The 26,280-nt window shown below is 39.2% G+C and overlaps 2 protein-coding genes and 1 non-coding gene across 3 annotated transcripts in view; 1 reads left to right on the plus strand and 2 right to left on the minus strand.

Moving 5' to 3' along the window:
• Window positions 1–571: 571 nt before the first annotated feature.
• On the minus strand, window positions 572–6,407 carry UTP23 (UTP23 small subunit processome component). The gene is made up of 3 exons (XM_012751135.3): window positions 6,084–6,407; window positions 2,673–2,847; window positions 572–1,048 (listed from the first exon to the last, which is right to left on the minus strand). Exons 1-3 carry the CDS (start codon window positions 6,269–6,271, stop codon window positions 668–670), a joined length of 744 nt encoding a protein of 247 aa, XP_012606589.1. The 5' UTR covers window positions 6,272–6,407; the 3' UTR covers window positions 572–667.
• A 9,513-nt stretch (window positions 6,408–15,920) lies between these two features.
• On the minus strand, window positions 15,921–16,124 carry LOC142872052 (small nucleolar RNA SNORA73 family). Its single transcript, XR_012920295.1, has one exon. It is a non-coding gene; the product is annotated as a small nucleolar RNA SNORA73 family (small nucleolar RNA).
• Window positions 16,125–23,293: 7,169 nt separating this feature from the next.
• EIF3H (eukaryotic translation initiation factor 3 subunit H) overlaps window positions 23,294–26,280 on the plus strand; it is a 104,539-nt gene continuing 101,552 nt past the window's right edge. Inside the window, exon 1 of the mRNA XM_012751133.3 lies at window positions 23,294–23,473. Within this exon, the coding sequence (XP_012606587.1) occupies window positions 23,342–23,473 (132 nt within the window). The 5' untranslated portion in view covers window positions 23,294–23,341. The remainder of the gene's footprint in view (window positions 23,474–26,280) is intronic.

Here is a 26,280-nt window from a genome sequence, read left to right on the forward strand (position 1 = left end):
CTTGGCCAGGCGTGGTAGCTCATGTCTGTAATCATCCTAGCACTCTGGAAGGCCAAGGTGGGCGAATTGTTTGAGCTCAGGAGTTCGAGACCAACCAGCCTGAGCAAGAGCAAGACCAGGTTTCTACTAAAAATAGAAAAAATTAGCAAGGTGGTGTGTGTCTGTAGTCCCAGTTGCTCAGGAGGCTGAGGCAGGAGGATTGCTTGAGCCCAGGAGTTTGAGGTTGCTGTAAGCTAGGCTGACACCATAGCATTCACCCAGGCAACAGAGTGAGACTCTGTCTCAAAATATATATATATATATTTTACATTATCTTAGGGGACCATCACCATATATGCTGTCCCTCACAAAACACAAAATATTATTACTCAGTGCATGATTGTATTTGCATATAATATTTGGGGGTGGGACTGGGGGAACATGGAAGGAAGGAGACAATAATTTTTCATTTACAAACAACCTCACAAAACCACTAAGAAAAGTGAACACTACCACACATAAACCTATCCACTCTTTTTTACAAGCAATTTTAGGGAAGGCATATGGGTCAATCAATATTCACTTACAAAAATAAGTTTAGTCTTTTATTATAAATATTTCTACAGTTTCAAAAATAAATTCATTTTTCACATTTGAATGTCTTTAAAAGTAGCCAAAGGATTTATGATCATTCTGCATTCTGCTTCTCAGAAAGTACTTTTGAGGTAGATCTATTCCGGATTCTTTTTCTTTTTCTTTTCTTTTCAGAAGCAGTTGATTTTGTGTCCTGTGCCTTTTTCTTTTTCTTCAAACAGCTAAGAGGATTGGGGCCACTGATCTTCTTGTGCTTTTTCCTTCTTCTCTGTTCAGAGTTTTTCAGTAAACCCTGTTCCTCTTTGAGCTGCTTGATACTTTGTTTCTCATGCACTGAGACAAGGGGACCTGACTCCACTGCTTTAACAAAGGCAATTGTTTTGGGAGAAGGTTTGTCCAAGACTATAGTGTTCTGAATAATAAACATGAGAGGAACTCCAGGCTGCTTCTTTACTTTCACAGACAAATTCTGATCCTATTAAAAAGAAAAACAGAATTATTTAGTTCAAATGTCAATGGGACACAACATGTTATCTTAAAAAAAAAATGTCAACTAAGTTAAGGGACCTTAAATAGGTTTTTTGTTATTGTTTTGCAATAGGGTTTTGCTCTATTGCCCAGGCTGGAATATAGTGGCATGATCACAGCTCACTGAAGCCTCAAATTCCTGGGGCTCAAGTGATCCTCCTGCCTCAGCCTCCAGAGTATGAGACTACAGGCATGCGCCAACACACCTGGCTAATTTTTTATATAGATGAGGTCTTGCCATGTTGCTCAGATTGGTCTCAAAACTCCTAACCTCAAGTGATCCCCCTGTCTCCACCTCCCAAAGTGCTGGGATTACAGGCATGAGCTACCACTACTGGCCTTAATTAGGCTTTTAAAAACTTAAAAAGAGCTATATTAAAAATAAAAGAGATCACAGGTTTTATTTTTCCAATCAGTATGTCTCATTAACGGGGGTATATTTTATAGTAAATAAAGGTAGAAAAGCATAAAAACTGAGCACAAACAATGTAAGTAGCAGCAGTATGAACTGGATTTATCAATATTCTCGGGCCACAAATTACAAACTAATGCAAAATAAACTGTTAGGTGTTTTCCCTTGTTAGTCCCCTGAGACATTCTGTGGAGAGAGTCAAATATGCTCACAGAAGTTGAAGGAATAGGAATTAAGTGGGAATTAGCTGCCTCAGATTCTAGATTCAGCTCTGCCTCTGCATAATTTCATAATTTGGAAAGTATATTTAAGCAAATCTATATGTATGTGAACTTAATTTATAAAACCCTGAGAGTCTCTCTTCTCCTGTCTCCCAGTCTTAAAAAAGTCTAAAACATCCCATACTGGTAGTATAGTCTTAAACAATATGAACCATGACTTTTTGAGAAATAGTGTGAAATACAGAGACATGAAAGAACATTTACAAATATAGACTGTAAGATCTTTGCTTTACTTATCTTCCCTTCAAGAGCCTTACAATAAATCATCACATCTCTGTCAGAAATTTCTCATTTTAAAAAAGGAAACTTCAGTAACTAAAAAGAAAATCAATATGCTCAACGTTCTCATAAAATTCCAAATAACAATTGCTTTTATTGACTGAAAATTAAGTCTCCATTTTTATTTTATTTTATTTTTTATCATATTAAAGGTCTCCATTTTTAAAAGTCTAAACATTTTAATATCACTCCCACCTAGTTTTTTTTATTGTAAACAGCTCCACATGAAATAGAAATAGAAATGGTTGTGAAGTATCCCAAGAATGGAAAAACAAGTACCACATACACTCACCAGCAAACTGGTATTAACTGAGCAGCAACTAAGTGGACACATAGGTACTACAGTAATAGGGTATTGGGCAGGGGGAGGGGGGAGGGTGTATATATATATACATAATGAGTGAGATGTGCACCATCTGGGGGATGCTCATGCTGGAAACTCAGACTTGTGGGGGAGGGGAGGAAAGGGCATTTATTGAAACCTTAAAATCTGTACCCCCATAATATGCCGAAATAAAATAAATAAATAAATAAAAATTAAATATAAAAAAAATGAAATAGAAATGGTTAAAATTGACTTGTTTTTAAAGTAGTATCACCTGTGTTGCCACAAAATAATGATGAGGATTGCCTTCTTCAACCATGGAAAGCAGACATTCTGATCCATTCACTGGATTCTTGAAATGGGGACAATTTCGAACCTGGCATTTTTGTGCAATCAGTTTTGCCCCATATAAGTCTTTCCCCAATGTTTCTAACTCTTTTAACACACATCTGGAAAAAAAAATGTTATTAGTGGCCCACAATTATAACAGACACATTTCAGTTGTTTACATGAAGTATAAAAAAACAATACTTTTTTAAAAAGTAAAACTACACCATTACAATGTGAATTGTCATATGGTAGCCATTTCACTTTAAAAGAACAATTAGGAAATGCAAACACCAAGTAGAGAGAATAAGAATTAAAATTTAATCAGTACTTACTATGTTCCAGGAAGCATGCAAATTGCTCTTTACATTAATTCTTGCTTAATCTCAAAATAACCCCATGAAGTTAAGTAATTTACCTTAAAATTATCCTTATTTTAGAACACCCCATTCTGAGAGATTCTAAGTAACATTCCAAAGCTCAAACTAATAGGTGGTAGAGCTGAGACATGAATCCAGGCAGCTGGACAACTGATCCCTTGCCCCAACCACAGCGTAATAAGGATCTACGTCAAGTACAAATTGGTACACTTTAAAATATTTTCAATTCAGAAAGGTAAAAATTCTCACATCTGGTGCTTTAAAAACAATCACAACTTCTTTTCACTCTGCATTTTCACATTAATATAAGCCCATGTTTCTCAAAGTCTCATGTATAAACTACCCATATCAGAATGACATATGACATTAAATTGTATTAATTTCTAACTCTACTCTCATCCAAAAATCTGCACCTCTTGCAGAGGAGCCAAATATTAGTATTTTAATAAGCTCCTCAGGCACTTCTTCCCTCCTACTAAAAAAAAAAAACAAAAAAAACTATGAGAACCAATGAGTCAAAGATTTCTTCAATCCTAGTCAGCCTTTGCCAGATTCTTCCTTGCCTCATCTCCTCTATCACCTCTTTAGTTTTGTGTTTTTGTTTTTTTAAGAAAAGAGATTTTGCATTTTTAGCAAAATCTTTAGTTTTGACCTCCATTTTGAGTACTGCTACTTATTGAATATTTCCTATGCATGTCTTGCCATTAGCTTGTCAAATTCACCATGCCTAAAATCAAACTACTTTCCTTCCTCCAAATTTTTCCTTAAAGACTTGCTAACTCTTTAATATTATTATTTTTCCAAACATCCTAGATAGAAATCAGAAATCATATTTGACCTTTTCTTCCTTACCCCTACCCCATAAGCTGTTAGTCCTATCTATCTCACTAATGTCTCCTTGTAGAACCCTTGGGTTCCTGCTTTCCTCTCCTAGGTTTAGGCTCCCATTATTTCCTGACTAGACAAACACAGAACAGGTTTGTCTGTCTTTGCTTTACTGCTTCTTCAATTTACCCCTAACATTGCTGCAGTTTTCTTTTCTAAAACAAAACCCAGGCCAGATAACATTGCACTAATTTACTCCCTCAATTAACTCCAAATTTCTTCAAACCTGAATATGAGTAAACCCTCTAGATCTATTAGTGGTCAAGAAATACATTCTACTGAAAAACAAATGACCCAATCTCTTAAAAACATAAAAAGCAAATCATAAAAGGGGGGTACTGTTATAATTTTTTAAAAACTTAACAAACATAGAAATCAAATACAATGTATGTATCTTGTTCACAGACTTAAAAAAAGGGTTCTTTATCTCTTCAGGATACAGAATAAAATGCTCTAAAATAACATCAGTAAGGAGGTGGGAAGTTCAACAAGACTGGCCATGTTGATGATTGCAAAGGCTGGTGATAGATGTTTCATTATATTACACTACTTTTGTGTTGTCTGAAAAATTCCAGAAGTTAAAATAAATTTTTTAGAAAAAAATGCTGTAAAATATAATTTCATGCAGTATTTCTCAACCTTTTTTATATCACACCACTGTATTAAAAATGTTAATATTTCTACTACTTGCAGCCAGAAGCAACCAATTCAGAGGCACAAGCTATCAAAGGACTTGTTTGACATCCCTTAATGGCTAAGTGGATCAAAAATTTAGGGGTATCTGTAACCTAGTTGAGACACTGCTTGAGAAACAAATATGGAAAGCTGTTCATGGACTAGTGTTATGTCAGAAAAGTTGACCATCAACATATAATATACAGTAAAATCCCATTGTGACTGTGTGTGCTTGTGTATAAAGAATTGGATGGATGATACAGCACATGGTAACAGTGGTTACTCACGAGTACTAGTATTATGAGTCATTTTATATTATTGCTTTTTTAAAGTAAATATTCTACAATGAAAAAAATCTACTAAATTTCTTAATAGTTCTTCGTGATCTAACCTCAATTTATCTTCTTTCTAGCTTCATTTCCAAATATATTCTGCGCTACAGCCTCTTCCCCAGGCATTTCATAACTCCGTTCCGTTTTTCAAGAGGTCTCCACAACAGGGAATGTCATTCTTTTCTGTCATTCAAAACAGTTCTCCCCCTCAGGATGTCTGAGCATGTTAAACGTTATCTCCTCTATGAAACCTTCCACAATTCTCTCCTCCCACCCTCCTATCCCCACAAGGTTCCATCCCACACTTTGATGAAGTGGGGAAACATTAAATCTTAAGTGAAAACACATCGATTGCAGATTATCTTACGCAGTTTTACCGGCTATGAGGGCTGGGAGTTTGTCCTGTTCATTCAGCAAAGCATCCTCAGTGGCTGTAGCAATGCTTGGTAGCTGAATAAATAAACGACCTACGGCAAATTGCTTAATCTTGAGTACTGATTCTTATTCTGGGAATCAAGGAAGCTAACTCACAGGGCAGTTGTGAAGCTTGAAAATTTTTGGTTTAACTAGGAAAAGCTATTCAAACAACAGCAACCATTGAAAGAGAGGTAGGTTTTAGATATCGAAAAATGCCCTAGTACACTAGACCCATTTGACCTTACATGAACCTTATTAAGTAGTTATGATCTCTAGCTCTAGTACACTATACTCATTTGACCTTACAGGAACCTTGTAAGTAGTTATGATTTCTACTTTACAAATGAGGAATCCGAGGAGGTTAAATAACTTGATCGAAATCATAAAGCTGGTAGGCCTGGGAACAAGATTTGAAGCCAGGTCTACATGACTACGACACATATTCTTATTCGCCTGGCTAACGACAAGTGATATTTGCAGGGCACAGTACATTCAGCCTACATCGCAGGTATTCAACTGACCACCTTAGCACCTCCAATTAACTGTCAACTTCTCCTGGGCGGGGCGTTTTGCACCGCGTGGGCTCGCAACGGAGGCCTTTCAGCAAAAGCCACGCGGCTACCACACCCGCCAGACCCCCTGCGCCTCCTCCCTGCCCGCCGGGCCCACCTGGTGGTGCACAGCTGCGTCTCCCCCATAAGGTAGCGGGGCAACTGCTCCCGCAGCTGGATGCGGCCTCGCAGCGCTGCCTGGCAGAAGGTGCCGTCCAGCAGGATCTGGTACGGCTCGCGAACTCCGAAATTGTTGCGGAAAAAGCCAAGATGTTTCTTGGCGTGTTTCTGCCTCGTGATCTTCATACTTGGTTTACTGGGACCGAGGCCACCGGGTTACGAAGTGACAGCAAACGCCTCACGCAAGCCCGGATACCCGCATTGCCGGCTTCTCCAGGAAATCATATACCCTTGCCCCGGAAGCAAACGCCCCATCTCACCAGGCCTGCCCTGGCTTACGTCATGCGCAAACGAGCGCGCTCTTGGGCCGCAGTGCTCGCGCTTAAAGGGGTGGGCCCTCGGGCCGGAGCTTGTGCCTACGTGGGAAAACCGCTAGGGTGTGCGATTACGCGCGGGGCGCACATGCGCAGTCTTGGGCCAGAGTAAAAAAACAAAAACAAAAACAAAAAAAACTTCAAGAGATGTTTAGCACCTTACCTGTCACGTACAAACTTCTGAAAGCCTGGCAGTGTAATAATAATCCGTTACGATATTGAGCCTTAATATGTTCCAGGCACTGTCTTGAATGATTTACTGTATGTCATTCCCTTTAATGTTTATAATTCCCCAGTGAGGGAAGGAAAGGGGCCAACATATATTGGACAACTAGACTGGGAGGTTTGTACTGGCTGCTTTCCCACAAAGAAGTTAAGCACTTTCACTAAGGGCACGTGGATCATTAGTGCCTGGAATCCAGTGCACCTGCCTGAAGTTCATGTGTTCTTGCTACACGCCGCCCATGGGAACTAACTCCAGTAGGGAGCTATGTCAGGGCAAAGGGTCCCACGATTTTGCAGCTTCTCCTCTCCTAAAACTATCCTAAATCACTCACATGGTATGTGTTGAAAGACCTCTCAAGAGCTTCATTTTCCCAGAGTCAGAGTCCCTGAACTTGAGTTCAGGTTCTGCCACTAACCCAAGCCATATGACCTTGGGTAACTTCTCACGAGTGATGGGTTCATTTCCTTCACTGTCAAATTGTAACCAGGTCCATGAACCCCTATATGTTTTTAATAATCCCTTAACTACTTGACCCTTTGAGTTGTTTCCCAGAAATGATTGACTCAAATGGTCTTTCTGCTTTGTCCTCACAAAGTGCTGGGATTATTGGCATGAGCCTTCACATCCAGCCTGAAATAATGGATTTCCTACAAGACAAAGGAGTGGAAATTCTGAAGGACCCAGGGTGGACTTCCTAATGCCAAGATCCACCATCCCCCACAACCTGCACCCAATGCATGTAGCCCTTTGTGAGATACACCAAGACCTGTCCCAAGGCACATGACCCCTCCTTTAAAAGCCTATGATATCCCTTAGTGGGAGAGATGGATTTGGATTTGAGGCAGCTTTTCCTGTTCTCCCTGAAAGACGTCTGTCAGATTAAAAACTTCTTTCTTCCAGGTCCAAGTGGAAAATGGCGCCTGGGCCGTGTCCACACTTTATGGGGTGCTGGCTGAGTCCCGCCCACAGCTGGAGCGGCCTCTATCCAATGGCACCCACACCGGGAGGACTCAGCTCACATTTGTAAGGCCATCACCTACTTTGTGGAGCTCCCAGGGGTGGGAGTGAGCATGCTGAATGTCTTCTTGAAGTCACACCATCGAGAGCACAAGAGACCTGAGTTCCTCACCTACCCCCATCTCCACATCACATCCAAGCCCTCTCCTTAGGGAGATGGTAACCATACTCTGTTTCACAGCCTTCATGTAAATCTGCTTCCAACTGACTATTAATTTGAATAAAGAGATCCTGGACCTCTACCCAGTCTCTGGGGACCACAGCATCGGTTTAGACCATTACTCTGCACATGGACCAGAAAAGGTGTACAGGGACCTTAAGAACACCTTCATGTATCAAATGATTATTAGTATACTGATCTTCCATCCCTTTGCTTATGGCAGGAAATAGCTTAAATAAATAACTGTAAAAAATTCTCTTCTTCCTTGGCAACTCTCATTGTCTCAATAATTGAATTTTTGTGCAACATGTAACTGGACCTAGACCAAAGCCCCTTGTGGTTTTGATAACAAAACTGATTGCCAGTCTAGATTAGTTTTAAGGACTCTACTGTTCATAGTTTTTGACATAGGAAGACTACACTACTAGACCAGTAACAGAAAGGTACAAAGCTGACTGAAGATTTAGAAATTACTTGGTCAACTTGATTAATGAAGAGACTGGAGCAGAAAATTTTGAGCACCCTAGCAGCTAACTGCCAAGTATCCATTTCAATTCAAGGCAAAATAATCAAAGGAATGGGGAGTATGGAATTTTGCATTTTTGTTCTAGCCTGGAATCTGTCCCAGATCTAGTTTTGGCTAAAGATTGAGAGAATCAAGGCAGAAAAATGATTTACAACGTGACTGAAATGTTTTGTTTGCATTTGGGGTTTTATTTCAATATATAGGCTTATGAAATTGGAACTAAAATCTTCTATAATGTTAACCCTGACCTTAGTCTCTGCACATCACTTAGATGGCTGCTTTCATTTAGCTGAAAATAAATTTAAGACTTGGAAGCCATGAGAAGTCATTGAAGGGTTGGATTCATAGTCCTTCATTATAATTGGTTACTACTTTTCAATTTGAATCCTCTCTTTATCCCTGTATGCCAGCTCTCCACCTGGACTATACTTGCACCACAGACAGAGAAATGACACCACTCTAGCCTTGCAAAACAGTTAAAATATTTTTAAAAATAGGCTCACAAATTCATCCACCAGATTCTCATGCTACTTTTCGACACTAAGAAAATTGTTGTGCAACACCAGGGATTTGAGTCATATTCTAGTTTTTTGTTGTTCCTTTATTATAAAAACATGAAGACAGCCTATAATGGTGGTTATTAAATTTAAAACACAGTTTTCTATCATTATAGTAGTGTTTCTCAAAACATGGGCCTGGTATTAATACATGTAGATAAAACTCTTAGTGTGCTTGTTTAAGATGCCTATTCCTGATTCAGAACAAATATTGAGGGAGAGGGGTACTATTCAGAGAGGAACTGACATTTATAACAATCTCCCCAGGTCCTTTTTATGCTTATTAGTATTCCTAAAGGACCTTTTGAGTAAAAACAGTAAACCACTGTTTATCCAGTATAATATTTTCATTAAGCAGTCCACTTAATACACTTTCGTCCAGATGCCAAATGATCTAGTCATAGAAAATCAATATTTGGCCACAACCAAGGTGGAAGCCAAATTTTGCCATTATTGGTTGAACTGTTAGATATAAGTTTAAATCTCAAATTTTATTTTGAAAATTATTATAATTTCATTATTAAGAACTTTAATAGGCATTTAAAGGGTTTCTGTCTTTTTTTTTTTACCTTATAGTAGAGGAGCAATAATATAATAGTTAATAATAACACCATTGCTAGCTGTTAGCTTATTTCTCAGGTCACTACACTGGACATTTTCCATGCTACATAGATATTCACATTCAGCTTTGGTAGGTAGCAAATTCATTTATTTTTCTTTATTTTTTTATACTCTTCATTTTATTATGCCTGGATCAAATATAATTTTATAATGTTATGTTGTTGTACATGATTTTGAAGTTTTTCCTCATGAAATTTTGATGAAGCCAAGTTGACATGAGAATGATTTATTCTTGAAAGGTGTGACTAATTCCAAATAGAACTTTTCTCATGAAAAATTCATGGCCTAAATGGAATTAAATAAACATTAAATATAATTCATAAAGGTTATTTTGTTTAATTTCATCAATGTTAGTATAATTTTGTCTAATTTCATCGATGTTAGACATTTCAGCATCTATTATAATATTATTCTGCCTTATATTCATATTAAAATATTTATAAACATTTATTAACATTCATTAGCTTAAAAAGAATACAATGTTCTTCCTAAATTACCTAGCTAACGTACTCTGTAAATAAATAATTTAGCTAACTAAATATTTTAAAGCAACTTAGGTAAACTGCTTTGTACTGATGTCCTAATAAGTTCTTCACTTAGATACCCTAGAAATGGATCCATCATGGACTGACTTATACTGCAAAATTTCATATATGTCAGTTGGTTAGGTCTGGGGACTGTTACATTTTTAAAAATAATTTTTATCTTTTCAAAATTATAAAAACAAGACATGCTGCTAATAACAAATGGAACAATACATAGATATTCATTCCTTCTCCCTTTACCCATATAACACATTAACAATCTACTGTGTATGCCTCTTCAATGTTTCGACATTGACATACTTACATAACATACGCATACATATATACATTCGTATGTAGAGATACTGTTATGCAAAAATGGAATCATATTTCATCACTTCTATACATTTTGCTTTTCTCACCTAGAAATCCCCACTCACACCCACCCAACATCAATTGGCCAAGTTCTCGTTCTTTTTTTTTTGAGACAGAATCTTGCTCTGTTGCCCGGACTAGAGTGCCGTGGTATCAGTCTAACCTACAGCAACCTCAAACTCCTGGCCTCATGCAATCCTTCTGCCTCAGCCTCCTGAGTAGTTGGGACTACAGGCATGCCCTACCATGCCCGGCTATTTTTTTCTATTTTTGGTAGAGACAGAGTCTCGCTCTTGCTCAGGCTAGTCTCTAACTCCTGAACTCTAACCTCCCGCCTTGGCCTCCCAGAGTGCTAGGAATACGGGCATGAGCCACTGCACCTGGCCTTTCATTCATTATTTTTAATAGCTACATGACATTTCCACAAAATCACTAAATATAATAGATATGACACAGTATGAATTTCTACCCAATAGCTCCTCTCTTCTTTATAGTAGAAAATAAGTGAATCCATTCCCCAGCCTTGTGTGCAGATAGGTATAACTATGAGATTACATTCTAGCTAGAGATATGTAAGGGCAAGGTTTGCATGGACTTCTGGGAAGGCTGCTTGTAGGAAGTCAACTTAGTTTGGCAATGGGAACTTTTTTTTTTCCATCTCTTTCCTTCCTCCTTCCCAGAATTTAGATGTGATGAATGGAACTCCAGTAGCTTACTTTAGACCACAAGGTAACTTTGAGGATGGAAGCTATGAGCTAATGTTGGCAAAGCAGATAAAAGAAGGAGCCAGAATCATTTGCAACCGTGAAATTGCTTTTCCAAACCTAAACTTCCTACCCCTGGACTTGTTTAACATGAGAAGAAAAATAAAATCTACCTTGGTTTTTTTTTGTTTGTTTGTTTGTTTTTTGAGACAGAGTCTCACTTTTGTTGCCCTGGCTAGAGTGAGTGCCGTGGCGTCAGCCTAGCTCACAGCAATCTCAAACTCCTGGGCTCAGGTGATCCTCCTGCCTCAGCCTCCCGAGTAGCTGGGACTACAGGCATGCACCACCATGCCCGGCTAATTTTTTTTTGTACATATATTTTTAGTTGGCCAATTAATTTCTTTCTATTTTTAGTAGAGACGGGGTCTCGCTCAGGATGGTTTTGAACTCCCAACCTCGAGCAATCCGCCCACCTCGGCCTCCCAGAGTGCTAGGATTACAGACGTGAGCCACCATGCCCGGCCTCTACCTTGGTTTTTTAAAAATGTTATTTTAAATTTCTTTTATATACCTTATAAACCAAATCCTGATAAAGTTAGTTAAAATTACTCACCAGAATTACAGAATTTTACGTGGACAGATGCATGTGATGAAACTTTAATGTTGGTTGGTGTTAGCCAATACAATTGACCTTCCTTTGAACAACTACAAAATCCTCATTTATAAATCTTCTCTAAATGGTAAAATGTTTTCAAAGTAAAATAAACCAAATCTTTTTTACATACGGGACAAGCTATCTTGACATTTGTTTACTTTGAAAATATAAACAACTTGATTTGAATTTGGTTTGTCAGTGGGATATATCTCCTGTTGAAAAATGGATAACAGGATATAGCTCCTGTTAAATATGAAGAACCCCAGCTTCTTGGGTAAGGAACATCAAGGAAAAGTTAGTGTCATCTAGTTGTCAAAGAAAGAAAGTAGGTTTCTGTTTCTTGGCCCTGCTAGTACCAGTGAGCTCTTCCTTCAGGTCAAATATCAAAGGAGAGACTATGTCTTAGAAAAATTTTTCGAGTGATTCCTGTTTGTCAAGGTTATTTCTAAACCAGACAATCCAGGAAGTGCCCATCATTAGTTATCAGATCACTGTTTTCAATTGACTATAAAATTAGACTAGCAAGTTTGCTTGCTGTAATAGTTCATTTGGATGAAATCATATTTACAGAGAACAAATACTGCCATGTTAAGCAAATTGAAAGGAATTGAGTATTTTACTATAACAGATTTGAATAGTGCTCTCCATTGGCATTTTGCTGTAAAATATTTAATGGTATTAATTAAATGGTGACAACAAAAACTTGTAGAAAAGGGCAAAAAGTTAAGTAGCAGAAAGTGGAAAAATAGGCCAAGTGCAGTGGCTCACACCTGTAATCCTAGCACTCTGGGTTGCCAAAGCAGGAGGATCACTTGAAGTCAGCAGTTCGAGACCAGTCCTAGCAAGAGCGAGACCCTGTCTCTACTAAGAATAGAAAGAAATTAGCCAGGCAACTACAAATAGAAAAAATTATCTGGGCATGGTGGTACACACCTGTAGTCCCAGCTACTTGGGGAGCTGAGGCAGGAGGATCACTGGAGCCCAGGAGTTTGAGGTTGCTGTGAGCTAGGCCTACACCACAGCACTCCAGCCTAGGCAAAGAGAGAGACTGTCTCAGGAAAGGAAAGGAAAGGAAAGGAAAGGGAAGGGAAGGGAAGGGAAGGGAAGGGAAGGGAAGGGAAGGGAAGGGAAGGGAAGGGAAGGGAAGGGAAGGGAAGGGAAGGGAAGAAGGGAAGGGAAGGGAAGGGAAAGAAAAGAAAAGAAAAGAAAAGAAAAGAAAAGAAAAGAAAAGAAAAGAAAAGGGAAAAATGTTTTACTATGATGCAAAACAAACTGCCATTTGAAATTTAATTAAATTAGGCAGGTGCAGTGGCTCTCGCCTGTAATCCTAGCACTCTAGGAGGCTGAGGTGGGTGGATCGCTCAAGGTCAGGAGTTTGAGACCAGCCTGAGCAAGAGCGAGACCCCTGTCTCTATTAAAAATAGAAATTAGCTGGACAACTAAAAATATATAGAAAAAATTAGCCGGGCATGGTGGCGCATGCCTGTAGTCCCAGCTACTTGGGAGGCTGAGGCAGGAGGATTGCTTGAGCCCAGGAGTTTAAGGTTGCTATGAGCTGACGCCATGGCACTCTAGCCCAGGCTATAGAGCAAGACTCTGTCTGAAAGGAAGGAAGGAAGGAAGGAAGGAAGGAAGGAAGGAAGGAAGGAAGGAAGGAAGGAAGGAAGGAAGGAAGGAAGAAGAAATTTAATTAAATCACAACTGAAACTGATAGAGAAGTTCATACTGTATGGCTGTGATCCCCAAGCCCTGACTGCAGACCAGTACCTGTCTGTGGCCTGTTAGGAACCGGCTGCACAGCAGGAGGTGAGCAGCAGGAGAGCAAGGGAAGCTTCCTCTGTATTTACAGCCACTCCCCATTGCTTGCATCACCCCCTAAGCTCCACCTTCTGTCAGATCAGCAGGAGCATTACATTCTCATAGGCCTACAACCCCTACTGTAAACTGCTCACGTGAGGGATCTGGGTTGGGAGCTCCTTATGAGAATCTAATGCCTGGTGATCTGAGGTGGAGCTGAGGTGGTGATGCTAGTGCTGGGGAGCAGCTGCAAATACAGATTATCATGAGCAGAGAGGTTTGACTACACAGAGACCATAATAAATCAATTGCTTGCAGACTCATATCACAATCCTATCAGTGAGTGGCAGGTGACAAGCTGCATCTGGCCGCAGGCTTTATAGTGGCAAGTGAGCATCTTACTTCAACTGTAAAGCTGCATTTGGTGCCAGACTTTAAGTCAGAATCCAACACTTACTTTAGTCTATGTGTGGCCACCCCCTTATTTTATTTGCCACTTCCATCTGTGCCTCTTTCCCCACACTGAACAATTGTCCTAGTCATAGTTTTGATGAGCCTACAAGGTAACCCTAGCAAAAATTAATAAAAAACAAACATCACTGAAGAGCTTCTTTGAAAAGGGGGAAAAACCAAATAATGAGACAGCAGCAGACTCTAAGACTGCCAACAAAATGTAAGCTGCATTTAAAAGACAATATCAAGAGTCCTACCTAAATTACGGGTTCATTGCAACAGGTGATTCACATTCTCTAAGCCCGCTTTATATAATATGTGGTGACCAGCTATCCAACGAAGCCATGAAGCCTTCAAAATTGCTCCACCACATGGAGACCAAGCACTCTGCATTAAAAGTCAAGCCTTTGGAGTTAAAAAAAAAAATGTGAACACAAGAACAGAAGTAATTATTGAAAGCCACCACTTCATCAAATGTGTCTGCACTGAGAGTATCATTCTTTTCTTTTCTTTTTTTTTTTTTTGAGACAGAGTCTCGCTTTGTTGCCCAGGCTAGACTGAGTGCCCTGGCATCAGCCTAGCTCACAGCAACCGCAATCTCCTGGGCTCAAGCAATCCTCCTGCCTCAGCCTCCCGAGTAGGTGGGACTACAGGCATGCGCCACCATGCCCAGCTCATTTTTTCTATATATATTAGTTGGCTAATTATTTTCTTTCTATTTATAGTAGAGACGGGGGTCTCGATCTTGCTCAGGCTGGTTTCGAACTCCTGACCTTGAGCAATCTGCCCGTCTCGGCCTCCCAGAGTGCTAGGATTACAGGCGTGAGCCACCATGCCCGGCCGAGAGTATCATTCTTAATAGCTAACTGCATGGCCAAAGCTAGGAAGCCCTTTACTATTGGTGAAGAGATGATCCTGCCTGCTGCTAAGGACATTTGCCATGAACTTTTAGGAGAAACTGCAGTTCAAAAGGGCCACATGTCCCTCTTTCGGCTAGCACCATACCTAGATGAATTGATGAAATAGCAGAGGATATTGAGGCATGACTGGACAACTAAAAATGTATAGAAAAAATTAGGTGGGCATGGTGGTGCATGCCTGTAGTCCCAGCTACTCAGGAGGCTGAGGCAGAAGGATTGCTTGAGCCCAGGAATTTGAGGTTGCTATGAGCTGACGCCATGGCACTCTAGCCCAGGCAACAGAGCAAGACTCTTTCTCAAAAAAAAAAAAAAAAAAAAAAAAAAAGAAAGAAAGAAAAAGGAAATTTAGTTAAATCACAACTGAATTAATTGAGGATTAATGAGTCACCACGGTACAAAATCCATGTTGTTGTGTCTATCAATGTTGACAACAAGGTAACACTGTTGTGTGATATATTTTTCAGGAGGATGTGCATGAGGATATGTTATATGCACTTTTGTTGCTAACCAACACTACAGCTGCAGAACTATTCAAGTCTTTGAAAGATTATATATCAGGAAAACTGAATTGGCCATATGCACCAATTGCACATGCACCATATGCATATGCATTCATGGCATATGCACGGACAAAGTGGCTGCCATGAGTGGACGGCTTTTTGGTTTCACTACTTGGGTCAAAGAGGTCACTTCTGAATGTGAGTCTCTGTATTGTGTCATCCACAGAGAAATGCCGGCTAGATGAAAAATGGCACCTGAAGTAAACAGTGTTTTGCAGGATGTGATTAAAATTATCAACCACATTAAAGTACTTGCCCTTAACTCATGTCTGTTTGCACAGCTCTGTGAGGAGGTGAGATGGATGAGAGCACACACATCTCTTATACACAGAAGTGAGATGGCTTTCTTTTTTTTTTTCTAACTAGACATGTTTCTTGCATGGTTTTTCTCCCCAGTCATTATCCACAGGACTCTGGGAAGTTGTAGGAATATGAAGACACAGACACAAAGCCCAGCTTTATCTCCAACTTTGTGGAAAGGGACTGCACATCACGGGGCAGAGCCCTATGCTATCCTATGCCACCTGGACAGAGCCTGGGTAGAGTGACCTCCCAGGGTATCCACGTTTGAAAGAGTGAGATGGCTTTCTAAAGGTAGATCACTGGCTAGAATTTTTGAGTTACAAGAACAGCTCCAGAGATTTCTTTTAGAAAACCAATCACCGCTGGCAGCACACTTCAGTGACACAGAATGGGTCGCAAAACTCGCTTACTTGCGTGACATATCCAACCTGCTCAGTGAACTTAATCTGTCACTTCAGTGGAGCATGACAACTGTGTTCAAGTCAGCATATAAAATGGCTGCATTCAAAGCCAAACTGGAATTATGGGGGTGATGAGTGAACCTTGGGATTTTTGACATGTTTCAAACATTAGCAGAGATTTTGAAAGAGACTGAGCCAGGGCCTTCTTTCTCCCAGCTGGTGCATGATCACCTATCTCAGCTTTCAGAGGAGTTTCAGCATTACTTCCAAACCACAAAAGAACCCCAAACTGGGAAGAAATGAATCTGTGACCCACTTGTGAATAAGCCAGGTGAATCCACTTTGTCCGTGCTAGAAGAGGATCAACTGCTTGAGATTGCAAATGACAATGGCCTTAAAAGTATGTTTGAGACAATTTCAAATCTCCATATATTCTCAATTAAAGTCGAGGAATATCCTGAGATTGCCACAAAAGCACTGAAAAGCCTGCTTCCATTTCCAATATCCTATCTTTATGAAGCAGAGTTTTCTGCAGTGACAGCAACCAAAACAAGATTACAGAGTAGACTGGACATAAGCAACACACTTGGGGTGTCACTGTCTCCAATCATCCCGAGATGGGACTGTCTAGTTGCAGGAAAACAAGCTCAGGGCTCCCATTGATTCTGCATTATGGTGAGTAGTATAATTATTTCATTATATATTACAATGTAATAATAATAGAAATAAAGTACACATTAATGTAATGTGCTTGAATCACCCCCAAACCATCCCTCTTCCCTCCTCTGCCCCAGTCAGTGGAAAACTTATCTTCCGTAAAACCGGTCCCTGGTGCCAAAGAGGTTGGGGACCACTGCTATATGGTTATTTTTTCATTTTAACCTATCAAAGCATTTTTAGAAGATTAATGAATCCTTATAAAATTACTCTAGGTAAGCAAATATTATTGCTGGTACATAAAGGAGCTTAAAGATTGGAAATTACATTGTATTACAGCTTTAAAAGGATTTTCTAAAAACACTATTTATTTATATTGAACAAAATGTTGAAGACAACTCTTTCACTCATGGTTTTGTATATATTTTTAAGCAGCAGGAAGACTTCACAGAAGAAACTGAACTCCTGGTGGCAAGAAATTAAACATGCTTTCAATAATCGAGTAGACTATTATTTCAAAGTCTAGTGTTTATAATTGAATTACACCAATATGAGGTATTAATTACATGATATTATACAAAATAAAAGTCACTCTTACAATCTCCTCAAGTTTTTTCAACACAGGATCACTTTGTCTTAATATTAGTTGGTAAGTCATAAATCAAAATACTGGGATGAAAAGTCAAATGTCATTTTGAAAATTATTATTATTTTAGTAAACATATAGAAAATACCCACATGCTGAGTCTTATGTATAAATGAATATTATTTTCTTTTTATTGGCTCTCGCTTCACCTTCTCTATTGCTACTTTCAGAACATTGAACAAATCACTTCGCTCTTCAAAGTATAACCTCCTGTAGTCTCATTCCACATGTGTACACAGAAGGAGGCATATGACTTAAATTGATCCCAATCAGACCAAAGAGAAAGACTTTTTTCCTATAGTTTTTCTTGGAATAACAGAAAAAGAAGTATATTGTATCAGTTGCTACTGGCATCTACTTTGATATTATAGTGGTAGCCAGTCTGTGGACAAATTGAAAACATGGCAGAAGACAGATTCAAGAGAATCATAAAGATATGGAACTGGAGTCTTTATGCTACTTCATTTGGAGTATACCCTTCTCTAGATAACCAGTTATGTTATTGAGTACATTACCTTCTTGTTCAAAATAATTTAAATGGAGGTGATTTTTTTTCACTTGTTGGTTTTTGGTTGCATATAGCCCAAAACATCCTACCTGATGGATGTTGTGTCTGGGCAAAATATGTCCTATGCTTAAGCTGTAAATGATGGTATTATCTATATAATGCCTTGCTTTAAATATATTTAAGATATTATGCATATGTTCTTTTCTTATGATTGACAACATGGTGAAGAAACTGGAATTCAGAAATAACTGTAGTTATTAGCTGTTTTCAAAGGCATCTTTTGTTTTGCTTTTGAAGCCATCTCCCAAAGGCATATTTATCCATTTCCATTAAATATTAAGCAAAATGTTTAGTGTCTTAAGCCAAATGATTTTCTTTGATCAAATGAATGTGTGTGGACTTCTAAAAAGTGTACTGATTTCATCTAGAATTTTAGTTTTGTCCTATTTTTTTTTTTTTTGAGACAGAGTCTCACTTGTTGCCCAGGTTAGAGTGAGTGCCGTGGCATCAGTCTAGCTCACAGCAACCTCAAACTCCTGGGCTCAAGCAATCCTGCTGCCTCAGCCTCCCGAGTAGCTGGGACTACAGGCATGCGCCACCATGCCTGGCTAATTTTCTATATATATTAGTTGGTCAATTAATTTCTTTCTATTTATAGTAGAGACGGAGTCTTGCTCTTGCTCAGGCTGGTTTCGAACTCCTGACCTTGAGCAATCCGCCCGCCTCAGCCTCCCAGAGTGCTAGGATTACAGGTGTGAGCCACCGCACCCGGCTGTTTTGTCCTATTTATATGTTGTTTCTTCTGACTTTGGTTATATCTAATTTTTTGCTATCTAATTAATTAGACCTAGCTCATTAATTATGATAGTACCACATATTCTCTTGGGAAGGAACACATGGGATAGTTATTGTCCTTTCCCCTATTTCCATAGAGTAGGGAGTTTTCTTATGAATGAGTAGTGTTGAAGAGTAGACTGCCTATTTCTCTCTAGACCCTGTTACTTGTGACTTCCTAAAGCAGGAGATGCTAATCTGATATTTTGGGAGATACTATAACCATCACATAACAATATATCCTTCTATAGGGAACAGATGAAGATAATAAATTATTACTCTTTTCTTTAGCTTAAAAAAGAAAAATATCTTTGTGTACCTTTCCCAGAAAATAATCTACACAGAAGAGATGAGAATATACAACCCTTATAAATCTCTTGTTGAAAACTTTTTTTTTAAAATGCTTCTTTGTTTGAGGATATAGTGAGCTATGATCACCCATTGTACTTCAGTCTGGGAGAGAGAAAGAGATTCTATCTCAAAAAAGAAAAAAAAAAGAAAAAGAAAAAAAGAAAAAGATCAGGCATGGTGGTTTACAACTATAATCCCAATGGTTTGGGAAGCCAAGGAGGGAGGACTGCTTAAGTCCAGGAGTTTGTGACCAGCATGGCAACATAGTGAAACCTGTTTCTACAAAAAACAAAACAAAACTTCCTTGCTTCCTTTGTTTCTAATGGTACTAGAGAGGTTGCACTCCTCTCCATCTTCTCAATTGTACATCATTACTTCTTAGAGGGGTAGGAAATAGAAGAGTCAAATTACTCTCTACCCACTTCACACCAAGGCAGGAACAAATGCTAAGTTGGTCCTACAGAGTTTGGCTGGGAACCCTGAGCAGCAATGTCATCCACTGCTCAGCTCAGGCCCCAGACTGTCAGATGTTCAAAGGAATCTTGCCTTCCATAGAGATTTGAAAGTAGGCAACAACTGAATAGGAATAAATCGACATTAAAAAAAAAATGTTTGTGGCTCATCTGAATACTGAATGGTAATAAAGTGACATATAAAAATTTGAGGGGTCATCTTTGGTGTTTTGACTCTCATTTTAATGCTTTGAAAGGGTTTTAAGTAAGCCTTAACTAAGTGAGGGAAAGTAACTCCAATTCTGGCTGGGTTTAAGGCATGCCATGGTCACAGCCTGACATTCACTGGGCTTTTTTCCTAGAGGAAAGAATTATTATGCCACAAAAGCAGAACTAGTCAGACTGTTTATTTTTCTGTTTGTTCAGTCAGGTGTGACAGGCTATCCTCTGCTTCCTGTCCTCATGCAGTAATCATACATGGGCAGGGCCCACAGCTTGGTTTGGAAGGTCCTCACCAGACTCTCTCCTTTCGTCTGTAACTAAATTTGAAATATTTCTAGCAAATGGAGAAGTATGCTAAAAAGAGAAGAAAAACATATTGTTGGGGATACAGGGTAAACTTGTTCTATTTTATTTTTTTTAAGCGATGAGGTCTCCCTCTATTGCCCAGGCCGGAGGGCAGTGGCACAATCATAGTTCACTATAACCTCCACTTCCTGGGCTCCAGTAACCCTCTCATCTCAGCCTCCCAAATGGCTGAGACTATACAGGTGCATGCCACCACATTTGGCTAATTTTTTAAAAATTTATTTTCTGTGGAGATGGTTCTCGCTACAATCGATCGATGCTCAGGCTGGTTTCAAACTCTTGGACTCAAGTGATCCTCCTGCCTCAGCCTCCCAGAATGCTGGGATTACAGGCATGAATTACCACACCCAACCTTAATTTATTTTATCTAATAAATTAATATACACAGTGCAATTAACACTCGCAATATCAAACTGCCTTTTAGGGTACAGAAATGCAACTTAATGGTTGTGACCAATCATCATTTGGGTGATTGAAAATATTTGGTTTCTGCTTCCATCTACTATTTCCTTTCTTCTGTATGCTTTAGGTTTATTTTCTTCTTATTTATCTAAGATCTTGAAGAGAGAGCTTAGACTATCCATTTGAGACATTTCCTCTTTTCCAATGTAGGCATTTAGCCATAAATTCCTTCTCAGCACTGATTTAGCTACATCTCACACATTTTTATATTTTATATTTTCATATTCATCCAGTTCAATGTGTGTGTGGTGTGTGTGTGTGTGTTTTAATGTGTGTTGAAAACACAATTTCCCTCAAGACTTCCTCTTTGATTCATGAATTATTAGAAGTGTGCTTAGTTTCCAAGTATCTGGAAATTTTTCTGTTATGTTTTGATTTCTTATTTAAATCTATTGTGGTTGGAGATACTCTGAATGATTTCATACTCTCAATGATTTCATTTCAGAAATCATTTAATTTGTTGAGGTTTATTTATGGCTCAGGATATGACCTATATTTCCATGGGCACTTGAAAAGAATGTGTATTTTGTATTTGGAATGTTCTATAAATGTTGATGTGATCCTGTTGGTTGATGGTATTGAGTTCCTTAGATCCTTACAGATTTTCTGTCTAGTTTTTCTATCAATTGTTGGAAGAGGGGAGTGGACATCTTCAACTATAATTGTGGATTTGCCTATTTGTCTTTTCAGTCCCACGAATTTTTTATTCACCTAAGTTCTTTTTTTTTTTGAGACAGAGTCTCACTCTGTGGCCCAGGCTAGAGTGAGTGCCGTGGAGTCAGCCTAGCTCACAGCAACCTCAAACTCCTGGGCTCAAGCAATCCTACTGCCTCAGCCTCCCTAGTAGCTGGGACTACAGGCATGTGCCACCATGCCCGGCTAATTTTTTCTATATATATATTAGTTGGTCAATTAATTTCTATTTATAGTAGAGATGGGTCTCGCTGTTGCTCAGGCTGGTTTTGAACTCCTGACCTTCAGCAATCCACCCGCATCGGCCTGCCAAAGGGCTAGGATTACAGGTGTGAGCCACCCCGCCCGGCCTATTCACGTAAGTTCTAATATGTTGCTGAGGCATAAACATTTAGAATTGTTATGTGTTCCTGGTGATTGACCATTTTATCATTATATAATTATCCTTGCTATTAGTAAGGCTACCTTTCATATACTTGAAAACAATGAATATTAGTTTTCCATTTTGTAGTGTTAGGAACTTGTCAGTGTAACCATTTCTGCTCCCAGATTGAAATATAGCAGTCCCCAATAACAAAATAACCAATCCCCAATAACAAAAACAACAAAAACTTCAGAGCCAGATATGCCCTTCATTGGTGTATGCACTTCATCAATCCGGAATGAATTGTGTTATATGTTTTAATTGAATGAGTAAACATTTCAACCATAAGGGCTAGAGAAAAAGTTATTTGGAAACAGAGAATGTTTTAAATTGATTATTTAAAGTGGCTTTTCAGGCTGGGCGTGGTGGCTCACGCCTGTAATCCTAGCACTCTGGGAGGCAGAGGCGGGAGGATACTTTGAGCTCAACAGTTTGAGACCAGCCTGAGCAAGAGAGACCGTCTCTACTAAAAATAGAAAGAAATGAGCTGGACAACTAAAAATATATAGAAAAAATTAGCTGGGCATAGTGGTGCATGCCTGTAGTCCCAGCTACTCTGGAGGATGAGGCAGGAGGATCGCTTGAGCCCAGGAGTTTGAGGTTGCTGTGAGCTAGGCTGATGCCACAGCACTCCAGCCCAGGCAACACAGTGAGACTGTCTCAAAAAAAAAAAAAAAAAAAAAAAAAAAAAAAAAGGCTTCTCACAGCTGTCCCATATTCTTTTTAAGACTTGGAATGTGTATTTCATAGTATGTGTCCGAAGTCAGCATGAATTGTAGAAAATGTGTTCTGCGTCTTCTTTCAACACGGCCTTTGCCTTTCCTTGTCGGAGGACAGGCGGTAGGGATGCATGTGACAACTTCTTTGATACTTTACTCATCTAAATCCCTACATAAAACTAAGGGCAAACGGCTATTAGTTCCTGTAATTCTGATCCACATTTCTATGTTTTAATTAATTTCTGTATAATCTAAGTGGTTAGAGACAGCTATCTAAAATTACATAAGAGAAGCTGTGCAATACAGGCTCGCCAGTAATAAACAGAATATTGGGCAAATCACGTCTCAAGTTTCTTACTGTGTATAATGGTAGTACAGCCCTTGAGTTTACAAGATTAGAAATGAAAATTTTAAAAATTAGAACAACATTTTTACATACGACACGCTACAGAAATGCGAGCTATAATGTTATTATGGCCGTTTGCTTATTGGAGAGTGATTCAACACAGAGAAAAGTTTACTTTGGTCTTAAATCAGTTCACGGGCAAGAGCCGAAAATGCATAGTACACGTGAGCAAAGGGGAATCCTGGAGCCGGTGTAAGGCTGGAAAAGAAGAGGGAGGCGGGGCGCCACTTTGGCCGCTCCTCCCGGTACCATCCCGCGAATGCCGGCTTGCGAATGACGTCACGTAAGACTTCTTCCGCTTCCGGTAACTCACGTTTCTCTTTCTTCCTGTCTGGCTGGAAAGATGGCGTCCCGCAAGGAAGGCACCGGCTCTACCGCCACCTCTTCCAGCTCCACCGCCGGCGTGGCAGGGAAAGGCAAAGGCAAAGGTGGCTCTGGAGATTCTGCCGTGAAGCAAGTGCAGATAGATGGCTTGGTGAGTGGGATTCTGTCTCCGCAGTCCCACGTGGGGAGCGCGGTTTCCAGCCCGCTCCCGCCAGACTTGCTTCCCAGTATTTTCCCCTTTGGGCTTGATGAAACTGAGTCAAGGCTTTCCCCTAGTACCTTTCTCTTTCATCTTCACTTTTTTGGGGGTAGATGGCGACAAACTTTTCTGTCTTAGGACGGGACAGTTGGCGGCTGAGGAAGGTGACCGAGGCTACAGGTGTGTGACAGGTTCCTGGGGTCCTGTTTTGAGACGCCTAGAAGAGGGGATTTGGAGAAAGATATTTTTCTTGGGGACAAGCAGGTGACGAAGGTGTCGAGAGAAATTTAGGGATTTGGGAAGGGGAGAGTAAGGGTAACTCCACTGCTTCCCTGTTGGGATCTGACATTTGTAACTTTCCAAGTGGAGATACACTTTTGTAGCCACTCCTTTGAGCTTGTAGTTCAGCGCTTACTTGAAACCGCATAGCTGAAATAGACTCTTCTGTAGTATTCATTCTGAACACTATAAAAGAATATCAAAGAGAATGGTCTTAAATGCATCTAGTGATTGAGGTTTGTGAACTAGGACATACAAGGAAACGCTTTATAAGAGAATGAAGAGGCAGGGGAAAAGCAGAACTAGAAAGATATGAAATTTTATTTCTGTTGTTTCTAAGCAAAACACATTTGTATGCTCTAGCTTTAAAAGCATCCTCTCTCTTTGATCTCTCTCTTTTTAGGTTATTTTGTATTAGCGCAGACCCCATATTTATCATAAACATGTATTTTTATATCCATATAAAAATTTTAATTGCAGGGGGCTAGTTTAAGTGAAAACTATTGATAATTACAATCCAGCATATAGTTGAGCCTGTTGAACTGATGTAAGTAAACTGAATAAAAAAAGTGTAGCCTGGTGGTGGCTGATTCGGTCTTCTAGGCTCTGCCACTTACATCTTTGTGACCTTAGGGAAGATAGCCTTTCTAGGCCTCACTTTCCTCATCTGTCAAGTGGGTATGAGACGTATTTCTGTCATAGAGTTGTTGTTTGGATTAAATGAAAAAATTTATGTGGTGACCTGTAGTACAGTGTGATTATTACAAGTTTAATATCTGTGGTTGGCACAGTGTGAAAGATATGTCAAGAAATAAGCTTTGGAAGAAATAAGCTATTTGTTTAAGTTCACCTGCACAATACTTTGCAAATGCAATAATGTTTGTTCTCCTTAGTGATAAATAATGTTTGTTCTCCTTAGTGATACACTGGCTTTCCCTGGCTCATTGGAGGCAGGTGTGTGTGCAGGAATAAATGACATATCTTTACAGGTTGCAAATCTCTAAAGTTTAGTGGGTAAGTGGGCTTAAATTACACATGTTAAAGTATCACTTATATACTTGGGAAATGTTTAAATCATTTCTTAGAAACATATTTGCTATATATTTGCTTATGTCACAAAACCACTCTTTGAAGTACTTAGTTTCCAAAGTTGAAGAGGCAACAGGTAGATGGCATAAATCTATTTGATGGAGGTAAGTTATTCACCAAATACTTAGGACATTATTGTAAGTGCTGAGCACTGTGGAACACAAAACAGGGGTAGAAATATTCCATTAACAGTGTCCTGGCTGCTTTAGGAGAGGTCATTGAATTAAAAAGAGTACTGAAGGTGGAGATGGACCAGATTATTTTAAATTTCAAAAGCAGTCAGTGGGCTTAGGAAGGTCAAGAGACTCGTTCTCAATTTTGTGGCTTGGCAAATTATTATTCTTTTATCAGCTCTCTCAGAATTGATTAGTGCTAAGTAGCTGATTACTCTGGTTCACAAGAGATTGATTTATAAACTTAAATGTCAATTTATTGATTTGCTATGGAAGACACACCTTTTCAGTGATGAAAATGTTCATGTCTACCAACAAAAGTATCCTTTTTGATTACTAGACTACCTGGAAAATAAGAAGCTTACCACTGACCACAAAAATCAATCATAATGAGGGCAGGTAAAGGCCATCAGGGTTATTTTTCCACATTCTTAATCTTAGTGAATTATCTCTTCACAGTAATGGGTACCTCTCTGCTTTTGTTTTTCCACCAGTCAAGTAGATATTAACAAAATAGATTCTTTTCTTTTTTTTGAGACATACTCTCACTCTGTTGCCCGGGCTAGAGTGCCATGGTGTCAGCCTAGCTCACAGCAACCTCAAACTCCTGGGCTCAAGCAATCCTCCTGCCTCAGCCTCCCAAGTAGCTAGGGCTACAGGCATGCCCACCATGCCTGGCTAATTTTTTATATATATATTTTAGTTGGCAAATTAATTTCTTTCCATTTTAGTAGAGATGGATCTCAGTCTTGCTCAGGCTGGTTGGAACTTTTGAGCTCAAACAATCTGCCCACCTTGGCCTCCCAGAGTGCTAGGATTACAGGCTTGAGCCACCGCACTGGCCAGTAGATTCTTAATAATGTCTCTTTCCCTCTCTGCGGACATCTGCCTTTCTATCATTTAAACAATTTTAGGCAACTAGATTATGATGCAATTACAAAGTTCTTCTATCTTGATCACTCATTTTAATCATGAATATTTCTGTCACCATATATCATGTAGGGAACATTTAACTGTATGTTCTCTATGTCAGATACTGTGCTAAGTACAGGGAATAATGGTTACTCTATAATTTTATTGATTGATTTTTCTTTACGTGGAATAATCAAGAACTGCCCACTCTTGCATAATATTTCTACATTGATGTCTTATACCAGATTGACCAAACATGATTTTTAAAAACTTCACTTAATTTCTACTCTCCTTTTGTTTCTTTTT

Source organism: Microcebus murinus, chromosome 7 (assembly GCF_040939455.1).
Source record: "Microcebus murinus isolate Inina chromosome 7, M.murinus_Inina_mat1.0, whole genome shotgun sequence".
Taxonomy (NCBI): domain Eukaryota; kingdom Metazoa; phylum Chordata; class Mammalia; order Primates; family Cheirogaleidae; genus Microcebus; species Microcebus murinus.

Coding starts and splice junctions, on each gene's coding strand:
- UTP23 (XM_012751135.3), bottom strand. CDS start 6,271: ATGAAGATCACGAGGCAGAAACACGCCAAGAAACATCTTGGCTTTTTC. Junction 2,848..6,083: donor ACGCAGCTGTGCACCACCAG/GTGGGCCCGGCG, acceptor TTTTTTTTCCAG/ATGTGTGTTAAAAGAGTTAG. Junction 1,049..2,672: donor ATTATTTTGTGGCAACACAG/GTGATACTACTT, acceptor TCTTTTTAATAG/GATCAGAATTTGTCTGTGAA.